At 45.2% G+C, this 15,856-nt stretch overlaps 1 protein-coding gene across 1 annotated transcript in view; it reads right to left on the reverse strand.

Annotated features, from left to right (window-relative positions):
- The window catches only part of LOC138526619 (beta-2-glycoprotein 1-like), a 145,546-nt gene that overhangs the window by 52,753 nt on the left and 76,937 nt on the right, over positions 1-15,856 (reverse strand). Inside the window, exon 2 of the mRNA XM_069637366.1 lies at positions 1,704-1,853. Coding sequence (XP_069493467.1) covers positions 1,704-1,853 — 150 coding nt within the window. The remainder of the gene's footprint in view (positions 1-1,703; positions 1,854-15,856) is intronic.

A 15,856-nucleotide genomic window follows, 5' to 3' on the forward strand; every position in this document is an offset into this window, starting at 1 on the left:
TAATTATGCAGATGATACACAGATTCTCCTCCCGCTTTCTGGGGATCACAGCAAGGACAGAGAGTTGGTGATATTATTCAGACATGGATGGCATCCCATGGCCTCTGCCTGAATGATGACAAGACTGAGCTGATTATTCTGGGCACGCAGGCCAATATCAACAAGTTAGGCAACAATATCAACATAGATGGCAATAGCATTAAGGTTTTGAGAGAAGTAAAACACTAGGTTTCTATCTCGATTCCACCATGCTTTCACCAAACAAGTTAACTCCTTAGCTTCCACTACAGCTTATACCTGTAAATTAATAAGAGCAGGTAAACCTTTCGTATCTAAAGATAGTTGCATGATCCTAGCGAGAGCCTTAATACTATCACGACTTGATTATTGTAATGCCCTTTACAGTGGTGCTAACAAAACTATCACAAAAAGGCTACAAATCTTACAAAACAAGGCCCTCAGAGCTGCTCTAGGCATAAATAAAAGGGAACATATCTCCTCTACCAGACAACAATACAAATGGCTCCACACCGACAATAAAATCCACATAAAAATGCTCTCCTTGACGCACAAAGCCCTCAATAACGCTGCTCCTAGTTATCTGATGGACAAAATAAAAAGAAAAATCTCCAGCAGGCCCACAAGAACTCCCAACTCCAACTGCCTGGTAATTCCTAGATTTAAACTTGCTAAAATTGGCGGCACCAGTTTCCCTGTACTAGCCGCTAAATGGTGGAATGCCCTGCCACACAACTTAAGAATAGACCAACCTTTCTCACACTTTAGAATGAATCTTATCAAATACCTCAATGACAAAAATATGTAAGGTACTGATAGACACTTGCGTTATGCTACTTTATCTGAATGTATATATGTATCACTAGAGATATATCACAATTGTAAATAATTATAGTAACATTGTATATAACTGACCGCCTCGCTTTATAGCAATGCCTCAACCTTTTTTTTTCAGATGTGCTCCCTGCTAAATCTGTATATACCTTCCACCTTATCACTGTAAATTATGTAACATTGTAATTTTATGTAACATTGTAATTCGCTGTAACATTGTAATTCTATGTAACATTGTAAGCTTTGCATATTCTCTTCACTGCGCCCGGTTACCCTTGGGTCTGGCGCGCATTACAAATAAATAAACAAACAAACAAACATCCCACAATCCGGCACCTTAACAAATCCAACATGTGTTTTTATGTCCAGTTACGCTGATCCTTTCCTGTTCTGCCCTATGTGCATTAACCATAGTATAGTTTAGTCTCAACTGACACTATTCTAGAAATCCGGAGTCTTGGCGCTGCACGATAGTCTGCTCTACCACAATTTCAGGAGTGTGTCTACCTGACAAAAGGGTTTGGGTTACTGGTAAACTCAGAGATTTTTCAGAACTCATAAGTGTCTCATGTCAAGGGGGTGTTGCTCATCCAGGAATGTTTGACCGTGCGTCTTGTTGCAAGTAGCTGGGCATTTCTAATAGAAAAGCAGAACTACGAGTCCCAGGATTCCATGGCTCACACCCAACATGGCAAGACATAGGCATCCCTGCAACCAATTACTTAGTTTCAAATGCCCCTCTGAAAAGAAATTCACAGCTACTGATTGACCCTCAAGAGCGATATAGAAGAACCCTCAGCCTTTCATACAGTGACTAGGTCCAGTTGGCCTGCCCAGTCTTGTCACCTTACCTGGCATAACGCAGCTCATGCCGCAGTTCCCATCACACATGCAGCGTCTCCTCCCTGAGCAGTCCCTGTCCTGGATGCAGGCCCGCAGGCATGTCTGACCTCTTCCGGCAGTCAGTTCCTCTTGTCTCGCAGGACAAGCTTCTGAAGCATCTGCAAAGGGCAAACAAGTACTTTAGGTGAGTACAACCTTGAAATTGAGAGAATTGACCATTGATTCAGTCAATTGTATGAAAACAACACAATAGCACACATGCTTACACAATCAAAGTTGTGGAACTCAGCACCAAAGCATGCGAGAGAGATCTCAAGGCCTCCCCAGCATCCATCGTTTGCATCAGCACTGCCCTGCCCATATCCTGAAGGAAAACCCTTATGGTGTAGGCTGCTGACCCTAGTTGAGTCCAGGCACACATCTTGGGCTGAAAATCAGTAGCTTAATTTCATATTCTTAACAAACAAAACAAGACCAATCAACCCAACACTAATCTGCAGCAACATGATTTTGTATATCAGCAGCCATACTTTAGAAACAATCCGACTTTTTGAAAAAGAATTATGAAAGTTCAGTCTGGAGTCTTTAGAGAACATGGTCCACCTGTTCAAATAATGAGTTAAATTGTTTTCTGAACATTGCTGCAATTGTAGATTCAACTATTTTTTGGAAAGTTTTACAGAATTCTTGATTAAAATGTAAGGTATGTGAGTCCCTGTCGCTTCATAACGAAAGGAACACCACACTTTCTACCACAGAGTAGGCATCTTGTCCCTGATAAACCTGCAGCGAATTCTGATTTGTGTATCACTGAATTTTATTTTTATTTTCCAATTGACTCCTGCTCAATTTGTACAATTAGAAATATCACAACTGTGTAGAGTTTTTGCCCCAACCTTTTTGAAATGTGGCTCCGTTTTCCACATCTCTGGGTAACATTACATTGGTTCAAACACTCTTTTTACGGGCTTGATAGTTCAATCTGAAGAGTGCTTGAGCATCACGGGAAAGGACTAGGAATTGACCTCTCAAAACATATCTTTGCAACATACCAAACAACCCTCAGTGCATGAACGTAACTGCTGAAATCGTTGTGTAATGTCTCAATGTCTAACCTCCCTCCCCGACAGTGTTTTCAAGCTGCCCTACACACCACAGAGTTCCTATTATGAGTATGGATCTACCCCGGGTCACTCCTCGCCTTTCGCTGGTAATTGGCAGTTGCAGGTGTCTGAAGCTGCTGGTACGGCGTGCAATTTAGTGCAGCTTGACACAAAGACGTGCTGCACCCCAGGAAGTGTGGAGGTGCTCTCCTGTAACCAGCCAAGGCGGCTTCTGTAGATTGATGCTCTGTGGCTATGTGACCCTGTGAGACACCGCAGATGCTGAGAAACCGTGTTTGCAGGCAATTTTCAGGAGCAATGGTGGTGGAGCAGCGGAGGAGCAAAGGAGGTGGCTAGTAGGAGGGGGTCCCTTGGGGGAGCCTACAGGGTGAAAATCCAGTAGGCTGTTTTGTGCGGCGCTGTTGAGTGTCTTTGTGAGGGCAGCAAATGGCAATCCACTGTGAGCTGCGTTGAGGGGGGGGCGTCATTTTGACCGTGTTGGCAAAGTGTGCTGCAGTCAGTAGCCTGCGAGGCTGCAGGGGCTCCAGGCGGCCAACCGCCCATTGTGGGCCCTTGGTGGTGGGCAAGAGCAACTATCTGTTGTGTAGCCACTCAGCGCAATTCACGGGAGATACACAGCGCCCTTTGCTCAAGTTACTCTGCTGTAGTTGTTTTTAGGATGGCTCCTACCGAGGGCCAATTAAGTCTTACTGAGGACGCTAGGGTTTTTGAATGAATGAGCCAGTTGGGGGATCCAATATATGAAAAGGTGTGAGGGGAAAATAGGCAGTGGTACATTTAAAAATGTTGAAGTTATGGATATGACACCAATAACCGGCCAAAGGATCACTGATTTCCCCCCACCTCTTCGGAAGTAGTATGGAAATAAGGATGTCAAAGATGCACCAAAGTTACTGTGGAGCGCTCGGGCATCAATGTTCAGAGGATGTTCGAAGCAACTGAAGGGAGGATTTTATGCCCAGTTCTAACTTCTGACTGGAAGGGGGTGCAGGAGGTGATGGAAAATTCCATGGATGAGTCTGTAGTTCCGTCACAAGTGGATCTTCACTCCGGGACTTCAGCTATTCTGACCGAGCTGCTCTCCTGCAATAGTGGTGATTCCCTTCATTGGAGTGACAAAAGAGACAGCGCTCCCTCACATCCCACATTGAGAGACGCTGATGAAAGAATCAAACTCACGGACCCTACAATCTCAGCACTTAATTCAGTTTTGAGTGCTTTTTGTAGAATTGTATGACAAGATACGGGATGACGTAAGAGCGCACACGGTTGTTCTCAGTGAAATAAATGTAAAATTGGAATTACTGAGCAACATTACGCACCCAGTTATACCCTGCAATACACCTGCTGCTAGTCAGGTCTCTGCTAAGGATGGCAGGATATGCCCAAAAAGAACTCAGCGTCGAAGGTGACGGCTTGCCCTGTTACGGAAAAGGTTATTGATCTCACAAATCATGGTGGATCAACTAAAAATAAGAAGAAAGCTCCAAAAGAAACAAATAAACCAAATAAAAGGACCTGGAATCCACAGAAATAATCAAATCCAAAAATACCTAATGAGAAATGACCAAATGTATTTTTGTAAATTGTTTATAATATATAGATTTGGGATAATGGTATAGGGGAAGGGGAAGGTGTGGGTGGTCTCCGCCGTGCTTTATTTGTAAAAAATGTCACTAATTTCGCAATATTTTTTTTTTCTTCGATCATTTCATGGTAATCCAGAGGACCTCACGTAAGTTCATCCGTTCTTTGCAGACTAGGGAAGCTGCAGCAGCAAGAGATTTGAGTAGAGCTGCAGGCTTGGATTCAAACCTAAGGCCAGGAGAGGTTCCTCGTTCTCTGCTAGATCCTATCTCGAAGCCCAGCATTATCCTTTCCCAGTCTGATACAGTAACCTTTGCTGGCTCCAATCTCTGGCAGAGAGTTAACAGCAATGGCGACCAAGGTACTCGGAACAATGGTCTGATAGATATGGATGGATTTGCTCAGGGCAAAGTGGCTTCCAAATCTCTTGGGTTGCAGCAGGTGCTGTCTGTGGAAGCGACTGACATATCACACCACGATGTATCCTTTCAGTATGATGGACTACCTGCGGCCGGCTTAAACAACAGTATTGAAGTTTGTGGTAAGAAGCAAAAACGTAGAACAGTCTTTCAAGAAAAGGCAAATGGAAACTAGACTTGGATCAGACAATTGATTTTCTCTTACTTTGCCAACCTGCGCCAGCAACCCGGCACAGCTGTGATTATCATTTAGCTCTGGCCTAGAGGTTATGACTAAGCGTGATGTGGGCGTACTGTTTGAGGGCGAGCCTGGTTCTCGGAATAGGAATTTAGTTATTGGGGCGGAGTCTGATTCTTGTTCAAGAGATGGTAGTTGCAAAGCCCCAGTTGAGACCATCAGAAATCGCCAGACTTCAGTGTCTTTTTTGTCCCACATGGGGGAGTGCCACCCATGCTTATTGGGTAGTTGCGGCCAGTGGGTGGCTAAGCTTGTGGGGACCACTAACAACACGTGTCAGAATTCTGCTTCCCTTGGGACCCATTTGGAGGTTGGCCAATAACTAAGAAGCAGTCGTGGATCTGGAATCGATGGGCGCGCATTCTTGGCCAGTGTGAACGACTCGTCTCCATTTCTTATTCTGGAATTTGTACTGGGAACTACCACCCATAACAATAATCTGTTGCTGAATCGCTCCAACATTCGAGCCCTGTTGAAATCCCTCGCCACAGACTGATTTCGACAAAGGACATAGAGCTTTTTGACTTTGTTCAACTAGTTGATAACACATATTTTGGCCCGGTAGGCTCCTTCACGGGCAACTTATGCCATGCTACTAGAAGACGCTGAGCCCTTAAGGATTATGGGATATGATCTCCGTCCGAGTACTGAGATTTTCTTCTGCCATCGTTCAATAAAGGAATTTATAACACATGCCGGCAAAGAACCTAATGGACGTTTCTCTTTGTGCAAGGATCTTAAAATCTCATGTCCTACAGGAAATGGTAATAGAAAGGTAACTCTCGCATTCAGGGGCCTGGATTCCAGGAAGATTGGACATGGCTTCCTGCGGCATTATTTGAAAATAATGGATTGAAAGCAGGAGGCAGGCATGGTCTTTAGTGGTGTACAGGTCACTGATAATAGAAGGGCTAAGCTCTCACTCTAATCGTGGAATGTGAGGGGTTATGACAAATTGACCAATGACAGTAGGCTGACTTTTTATTCCCGCTGGAAACATGTGCCTTGAATCCAACAGCCTGCCATTCATTTACAGATTGGCCGGCCTTCGGGTGGCCTGATCATAGCGATTGATAGTAAATTGGACCATGCAGGAAAATGTGTGTCGAGGATACCAGGGCCATTTTGGCTGTTGATGTTAGTCTATGTGATGGGGACGTATCTTCCCAGTGGCCCTCATTACGGGTCCGGTGGTAACCCTGCCGGTGCTAAAAATAGCTGGCGCCTGACTTTCCGGTGCCACCGGGCTATTCCAAGTCCGACAGCCAAGAAGTCAGGTGCCACTAATTTCGCTGAAAATACTGCGGGCTGGTGCCCTCCCATCCGGCAAGTCTGACCTGCCGGGCGAGAGGGCACCCACCCGGCAGAGTTGTGGTGTTCCGGTCTGGAAACAACAGTTCCGGTAAGTTTACCAGCGCCATTGTTTCTGGACCAGCACACTTATAATGAGGCCCAGTATCATTTAATTAATGTTTACTTGTACCCTTCAAATTCTGCGATACAGGAATTTTTCTGCAATTCTAAGGAATATTTAGGAGAATCGTAAGAGAGGGTCCCCTGAGGATGAAGTTATATTATCAGGGATTTGGAACACTGTATGCATATCACCTGGGAAATGTGGGGATTTAAATAAGGATTACGGGACAGAGCATTGAAAGCGGTAGCGAGAGCATGGAAGATATTGGTGTGAATTGTGCAAAGATTGGGGTCTCCTAATGCTAAATGGTCATGTTTTGGGTGATAGACCCAGCAGGCCCACTTGGCATAGATAGAAGTACTCATCATGTATTGAAAATGTTTTCTTTTCTGAGCACCTTTTTAATAAATGTGAGCAATTTGTAATAACAGAGAATGATGATAGTGATCATTGTATGTTGATTGTGACTATTCGGTGGATCACAAGTTCCCCTTCTACAATTGCCTGTAGGAACTTAGCAGCTGATCACAAGAAAACGCGTGTTACATGGAGTCCCTCGTCCTTGGATTTATGTTACATTGAGATGCACAAAGGTGTTGGCACTCAACCACCTTGTGGTATAAACTAACAACTTTTTTTTTTGCGGACACTTCCTACTTTTATTAGACAAAAAGTGTCAGATTTCTGTAAGGGTGGACAGCCTCATAGAACTTCTCCCCGACCACACACACATACGATGAATTGATACAATGTCAGAAAAAGAAGAGGAGGCAGGATGCTTGAGATATGCGGGCTAGTCTGATTGCCCCTGGTATATTTGAAAATGGAAGATATAAGGACATTAAAACGTGAAATAGGTGAAACAGGTGTATAAAACCTGGATAATGGTGCACAGATATCTACAATCACAGCGTGATGGTGAATTTATGTTATGCGTGACTTACCCTACTTTAGAGTCAATGGATTATTCACTTTTCAGATTTATATAAAGATGTTTTATCAACTCAGTATGCTTCATGTTATGAGGGACCTTGACATCTGAATGTTTCGCAGGAGCACATTTTAGTAATAATATGGCCCGGCTCAGATTTTCGTGCCCCTGGGCTCAATGACCTATGAAATACGGTGCTAAAACTTGATCCAGTATTGTGGGCATTGATTCTGCTTTTACTCTTTACTCGATCATAGCCCAATTCTTTAGAAGGGAGATCGTACAAGCCTGGTTAGCTATCACCCCCTTGCCCTCTTGGACGCCGACAGTAAGATTTTTTGGCGCTCAAAGCATGGATGTTGAAGGCTAATCAATTATCCAGATTTCAAACTAGAGGGGAATGGTGACAGAGGTTAACGGACTCAAGGTTAATGCGTAATTGAATTGGGGAGTGGGAAGGAAGCAGATCCGCTATTAGTAGCATGTGTGGACCTGACTCAGGCTTTTGACATGGTGGATAGGTCATGGCTCTGAATGAAGCTAAAAAAATGAATCTTTGCAGACCCACTTTTGTCAATTGTTGTACGCTTAGATTCTGCTACTACGCTTATAGTCATGTTACACATAAAGGGCTCAACTTCCAGGGCTATTCTAGCTGCCAGGGGTCTCATGCAGGGTTGTGTTCTGGCCCCCTGCCTTTTTAACGTATATTTGTCAGACTTGGGAAAATAGTTAGATCCTATTACGTTTGTGCCGCAAACGATCTCCAGTGCATACATTTCCTGGCAGAGCTATGAGGACGATGTACTTTGAATGGATCCATCTCAAGTGGGGTTACAGTGTCTTTTATCCTCCTTTTATACTTAGACGAGTAAAAAAAGAGTTAAAAGTAAAACCCTAGAAGATGAGTGTAATGTGTCTTAACAGCACTGAAGTGAGGCCTCCCAAATATACTTGGACAATGGGCGATTGTACATTTTGTTTTACTGTGTTCAGTACCTCTCAATGTGCAGTTTTACGTGATCGAATTCTGGAGAGAGGGTCCCAGTTTGGGACACAAATGCATTTTATTGCACAGAAATATTATTGCTTTTCTTTGATTCCCCTTATCAAATTTTACAAATTGAAAGTTCTTCCAGCCGTCCTATATGGATTTGAAATCAGTTCATTTTTTGGGAAGAATTTGTCTTAGGAAAAACCTCATGGTAGAATCTGGCGCAAAGCACTGAATTTGCCAAATTGCTTACGAATGTGTTTATAAGATTTGAAATGGGGCTAACATCAGTGTACTGTGCTGTAATCTGGAAAGCTGTTTCCCTATATAGGAAAATCATTATGGGGACTGGAAACACTTTATAGCGGGTGCTTTGTACACAGATTGAGTAATTCGGGATGTCTGAACAGCTTCAAAAGAAAGCGTGCCAATATGCTGGACAAATGGAATCTAAATAATGCTCTCCTTATCACTAATCCAGAGGAAGTCAAGAAAACAATGTACCTCTATGATTTGATTCAAACTTGTGATAAAAGAGGCTCCTATGAATTGTTTGAGGATATTAGTCTAGAGAATAAACTCCTAGGCATTGTACAGTTGTATATTAGTCAATGCCCTGTATACACATACGCTAGATGATTTGGGCATCAGGATCCTTAGGTTGGATAGGAATTGTAGGTTCTGTCATCAGGCCGTCGAGTTTCTGAAACATACTTGTATTCATTGTCCTGCTATTCAGCCACAAAGAGTACAATTTTTCTCTAAATGTGTCCATGATGCTGCCTATTTAAATGAAACTTCCTTTTTTGGTGTAGGATTTGTAGTGGTCAATTAATATGATATGATATGACATTTATAACGTGCCTGTACACAAGTGTTTCTAGGCGCGACAAGACAAGGAGGGGAAACAAATGGAGGACAAAAACAAGGATCTTACGAGGCCTTGTGTCATTCAGATAGCCCTTTTAATCATAGTTGTCTCTTTTTTAGATACTTTGAAGCTAATTGTTGAATTTTAAACTGGATTTATTCACTTTTGAAAGATTTGTTTTACTAACATTTTATGGATATTTGCATTTGATGTGTCTTATCATGTTTTGCTTCTTGTATAAGGTTTTTATAAACCAATACAATAAAAAAAATACTTGATCCGTTTCACCACATTTTACTGTGGCCCTTCTAGAGGTGAGGGGACACCCCCATACTGTCACTTCTAGCGCTCCCTTACCCCACCTTATGTCTGCCCTGTTTGACCACTCCCTATCCTTCTACCTGGCCCACCTCTGCCATGGTAAAATGCGGTTACATGTCCTGTGGTTAAACAGCTGTGGCAGCATTGGGATCCCCTTGTGATTGTGATACCCCCTCTGTACAGCACGATGCTCATTAAATTATACAATAAAAAGTATACGTGTAACTAACATATTATACTAACCACTATCGGCCGTCACCAAGTATAGGTAGTAAAGGTGCTGATTCTGTACATCTGAGGAGAGCTAACGTCACAGTTTCCGCCCAATGGTGTACTTGTAGCCAGTGTCCAGAGGTTTGGAATTGGCTTAGGTTTGACTAGCATCAAGGCTGGTGCTACCACTACAACGCTAGGCAGCCACCTAGGGCACCACAAGCAAATGAGCACCATGTTGGTCCAAAAAAATCCAACCTTGCCCCACTGCAATAATGGGAAGCGGGCAGACCCAAAAATAACACGTGGCCTTGGGTATTATACATTCTTGCACCGGGCCTGACTAGCACTTATGAAGTGCCACACTTATCTATTTATGCTGGATACTTTTTTTGCGCGACTTTGGCCACCGGTTACAGTGGAGCGATTTCAAACCCGGAGGGAATGTGCAACAAGCATTGGCAAAGCAAACAGTTTGGGATTTTGTTTAGGCTTGCAAAAGGCATTTGCTAGGCAGATTTATCATGGTACTTCCTGGCCATAATATCACAACAGCTGGAAAATGGTGCAATTACCTGGATATTTGATAGCAGTGCTTGGCAAATACCTACTTAACACCTATACATAAGTCCAACTGTTGCATTTGTCAGTGCTTCTTTTTAACAGGACTTTACTGCAAGGACCATGTAATAATCAAAAGTACGAGACTTATTCTGGGCCTCAAGCCCAGGGGCCGCATCTCTCCAGCCCTAAAATCTTTCCACTGGATCCCGGTGCTTGCAAGGATCAGATTCAAGACGCTCTGCATCATCCACAAGGCTTTCTGGGACCCCACTACATCCAACTCTCTCTCCCGAAATACCTCCCTGCTAGAGCTCTTCAGTCCTTTAGCTCCAACTCTCTGCAGATCAGACATTTCTCCAAGCAGAGAGTGGTGGGTAGATTTCTTTCTTCGGCAGGAGCGTCCCCCTGGAACGGCCTCCCTGCGCCGGTTCTCCTTAAGTTCCTGAAGCTTCTCAAGACCTTCCTTTTTTCCTCCTCCTTCCCTTTTCCCCTTCCCTGCTAGTCTCCTCCTGTCGCTGCGACTGGTTGCCCATGTCCCTTATGAATCTTTTTGGGTCCTTTTTCAACCAGTCCTCACCCACCCCTTCTTACCAGCACTTGTCCTTGGGCGCCCTTCCCTGACTAGCCTCCTGAGGCTGCTCACCCTCGTCCACGCACTAGTTACCCCTACCCCTGCCCCCTGGCACTTGTCCTCCTTCTGCTTCCCTTTGTCCTGCCCCTGGGGCCACTTCCCTCCTGCACTTCTCCCGCTTCACACCCTCCCTACCCCATTTCGTCGCCCTGATCCCCCCCCTTTGCACTTCTCGATACTGCACTTGCACATTCCGAATGTCAGAAGGCCTAGTAGGCCGGTTACTGTTAGCTTTCTCCCCTGTCGCCCCACATCCTCGTTTTGCCTTGTGGCGCCTGGAAACCCTTTTTGCTGTATAGGCACCATCCAAATATTCAATAAATAAAATAAAGTGATAGCACACTTGGTTAAGACATGTTAATTATACCATTTGCCATTTACTGCTGGAATTAAGCCATTCAATCAAAGTAGACGGCTTACAAGTAACTCTGGAAAGGCTACAATTTGATGTTAAGGATTGATAGAGTGAGCTGAAAGAGATCCTAGATGATGTGTTTTGGGCACGGAAGAGTAGGTGGTGGGTGTTAATAACCATAGGGTTTAGCATGGCCATGGGCAGTCAACGGATGGGAAAATAACCAGACAACCTCTGCAAGTTGTGTGTCCCTCATCACATGTCATCTCCCGCGCAGCTACACTCTAATAAAAACGCTGAAGCACCACCCAATACACCAACCTAACAACACCCCACCGGTGGCCAATGGAGGTGAAGGCTGTTCAGGCTGTACAGGCATGATTTCAAAAGCGGGCTTTTGTGCTGGGATTTGTGAGGACGTTTTCAGGGTTTCCGGAGTTGACTGATTACCAGGATTTGAACAGGAATGTTTTGAAAGTTTCCAGGGAAGCCATCAGATAAGTTTCCGGGGACTGTTCTGCAGGAAGGAAGCTCCAAATCCTGGGCAAGAGGCAATAATTGGGAGGCGATTGGCTGCGGGTTCTGCATTATCCCACTTCTGTCAATTATACGCACAGATGCACATAAAGGTTCTTGCTAGCAACTGTCCCCTCCCAACAGAAAGCCACAATGGATGTTGGTAAAAGCACCAGCAGTGTTGGTAATAGCTGCGTTTTGAAATGGCGGTGCTTTTATTCCGCAGTGAGATTTAGATGTGCAAATTAAAAATGGCCGCTGCTTGAAAAATTCTCTATCAGGTGTTTGTCCTTAGATGATGCCCTGCTGCCACACAGGGGAGCCAACTTTTGAATTTCCCAGCGGGAAGGCAGGGGCGAGAGGTGCAGGGGTGGAGGCGAGCAGCGGGGTTGCCAGTGTCCAGATTTTATGGACCTTCCATTGAAAGGATAGGAACATTTAGGTTGATTGCTTTTCCCGGGTGTTGTGCTGTGCGAGGGTAGACCAAGTGGTGCTCGGGGATCAGGGTGGGTGGGGGCGCAATGGAGAGACAGAGCCTGATATATATGAACCTTCTTTATTGTCCCTCTACAGGTTTCTGTCCTGGGCTCTAGTAGCCCCTCCTCTTTCTCCCTCATTCACCATGCAGATCTCTTTCCTTCTGAGCACTAAGGTCCTATCTTCTTTAAGGTGGTCCGCTCAAGTTCCACGCACAACATCTCCCCCTTGCTTATCATCTTTTGTGGGGATCATGTTTCTTCTGCTTGTTTCTGGTGCTTCCTGACCAGACTTATGCTACCTTCACCTGTTTTGTAATTTCTGGCGGTCTTCACAGTGCGTTCCTTGGTCTTCCGCTTGTTGGTTCTTTTTCACCTTCCAGCCTGCACTGAAACCTCTGTCCAATACCCTTCGTTTCTGCAAAGTTTAGCAGCTCATCCACTTCCCATCCCCTTCATTCTGGATATTGGATATACCTTGGTCCTGCCCGGCCATTGCGTTCAGCACCACTTCATGTTGTTTGTGCTAGTTGCACACCTCCTTTATTCTTGCCCCTTTCCACCTTCAAGGGTTCCTCTGCTCCCCTAGCCTTTCTATATTTCCAATGGGGTCCTTCTGTTTGCATAATAGCGTTCTGTTTCCTTGCAGCCTTCACGTCATCCTTTGTAATGTCAGCTTGTATGAGTCCATCTTCACACAACCCTTCCCCCGTTCTACACTTTCTCCTCCGCTTCTTCCATCCCATCTTTGTGATCCTTGTAGTCTCTGATGCTCTTTGTGAGGCAAGTGTATTTTTTCCGCATTCCCTCTTCCAGCGCTCTTCCTTTCCCATCTGTGCATGAATTGATGGATTCCCATGGGGGCCTGTTCCATTACTTCTGGAGCATTTCTCTGATACCCTGTTCATCTCATGTTACATGGGATGCCCCACCTTCGGCTCTAGCTGTTGCATGGACTTCATTGTGCTGTGTACTCACTGTTCATGTTCTTTAGCTGTCTGAGTGGTCTGCATATCCTGTTCTTTCTTGGCTGTTATGCGCATTTCAGCCAGCCACAGTTCTATCACTGTGGGATTTCCTGTCTGGCCACGGGACCCTCCTTTCCGCTACATAGAGTTCTGCTTCCTTTAAGGCTTCACAGTTCTGTGTTCTTTTCTTCGTGCACCACCACATTCTCTTATTTTGTGTTTGACCACGTGACTCCTCTGTTTCTTTTCCATTAGTTCCTGTGTTATTTCTTTGATCTTCTCCTTTGTACCAGGATCTGCCTTCTTGGGGTGCCCGGTTCATTTCTCTCGTGTTTTTGTCTCCACAGGAAACAGTGGCTTGTCATGTTTCTCCGTGATGGCCAACAAGGGTTCCACCTTCGACTCACGGGTATCTGGAGCTTCATCTCTCCATTTATTTGACTTCTTTCGCCCCTGGACTTTCTTGGTTTCTGATTCGTTGCTCCACTGGTTTGTACCATCAAGATGTTGAATTCCTTTCACCATCCACTTGTACTCCCCTGCCTCTTTTGCCAGTAACTCGTTTTGCACATATTTTGACCATTTCTTTGTTCTTCTTATTTGGACGGTGCTTGGTTCCTCGGTTGGCCCCCTTAGCGGCGGTAGTGGAGAGTTCTTCACTGACAAGTCTCTTTCCCTCAGCTTTAGGCATCTTTGTGTCCTTCTGTGAATGATCTTTATTTTCCTCTGTCAGTTCTCTGTGAGTCTCCAGATCTTTCCTTAACCTGTCTCAGTCACGACTTTTATCGTTTTCTGTAATTTCTGACCGTCAGATGCATTCAACCGATCTGCATAACTGAACCCCTGTCCTGTATTCTTTTGTTGATCACTCAATTGTTCTTCATTTGCAGTGTCTCCAGTCTCTTCTCTATCCTGACTTGTTCTATTTCCCTGAGCTGGTGCTCCCTTCTTTCAACATCGGCAACCCCTGAAGGAGGAACTGAACTCGACCTTGATATGATATGATATTTTATTTATATCGTGCTCATACACCAGTGTTTCAGAGCGTGACCAAGAAAAGGGAGTGGAACAAGGGAGAACAAAAACAACGATCTTACTAGACCCACTGACATTGAGAACGCGCAAGTGCATGGAAAAGGGAAAAGGGGTAAAGTGCGTGGAAGGGGAGAAGTGGAAAGTGTGGAACAGAGGAGGGGATAGAATAAATAATAAGAGAAATAAATAAATAAATACATGCAATGAAAATTGGTAGTGCAGCCAGCAAGTGGCAAGTGCATTATTAGTCAGATAGGGTATATCTGATAAGTGAAGAAGAACAGTGGGGGACTGTATGGGTACAGATACAGATCCCAGTGCAAGGGGTGGCCCGGAGGCAGTGAAGGGGGGAGGCAGGGTAAACAGGTACCTGGGCCTAAAGGACAGAGGGTGGCCAGGTGCACGGTGCCAAGAGAGAAAACAGATCAGTGGGAGAGACGAGGAGCAAAGGCAGAAGCGAAGAGGAAGGCTTGAGGTGCTTCCGGAACTTCCTTCTTGCTTAGAGTATCCCCCATGTCTTGTATGGATGATTGAACCGTGTTAGGATGAGGGACCTTGGAAGCAGTGGCCTATCTGTGGCCAATTGAGTATGACATTGGGTCACAGGTGAGGGGAGTGACAGACTCTGCTCTGTTAACCTGGAGTGCACATGCAGAGGTGGCCTGAGGTGAAGCTTGTTGCCTGGGCTGCTTTTGCCCTGAGGAGCATGTGCAGCATCTTATTCATGGTGGTGGTGCTGCTCTGTACTCGCGCGGCCCTGGTATTCGGTGCATGACAGAGGAGTTTTCCTAGGGCATCCTCTGTCTCCTTGTGATGTCAGCTGGTGGAATGTCCTAGTGCAACTACCTGGAGTGGAGGTAGGAGTTGTGAGCGTGAGTGACACTTCTTTGTGCGATGAGGAGCGCTCATTATTTCCTTTTCGGGTGCAGTGACCAGACGGTGGAGAGCCGTGCACTGCAGTCTAGAGCAGCGGATGGCCAGGTAGGGTGTACTTGTCTTCCGAGTTGCTGTTGGGATTGGCAGATAAGCTTTACCCTGGAGACTGGCGAGTGTCTTATGTTTACAGCGGCTTCACCGGCAGCAGGGAGACATTAATCAGGTGACAGGATTGGCCGAGCCCCTCTACCTGGGTCCGTAACGAGTTGGTGGTGGGTAGCTGTTTATTATTTGTGGTGGGGTCAGCGGAGTATTTGTTGCTCAGATCGGCAGTGTGCCAATCAGTGAGCTCCTGCATGTGCGATCGGCGGGCAGTTACTTGCGGGGAGTGCCTTAACCAGTCAAACTTATGTGGTGCTGGTGTGGTGGAAACTAATCTTTTGTTGCAGCAGCCATGGTCTGCGGAGTGGCGGATTGTCAGTATTGTACTGCGGTGGCTTGTCATTTAGGAGAATTGACAGTAATGTGTTGTGGTAGGTTGCCAGATTTGCCAGAATTCCCGCATTGATAACTGTCTGCAGACGGCGGATGCCTTCGCGTGGACAGTACATTGTCATACATTGTG

This window comes from Ambystoma mexicanum, chromosome 1q, assembly GCF_040938575.1.
Source record: "Ambystoma mexicanum isolate Mex_15411 chromosome 1q, UKY_AmexF1_1, whole genome shotgun sequence".
Taxonomy (NCBI): Eukaryota; Metazoa; Chordata; class Amphibia; order Caudata; family Ambystomatidae; genus Ambystoma; species Ambystoma mexicanum.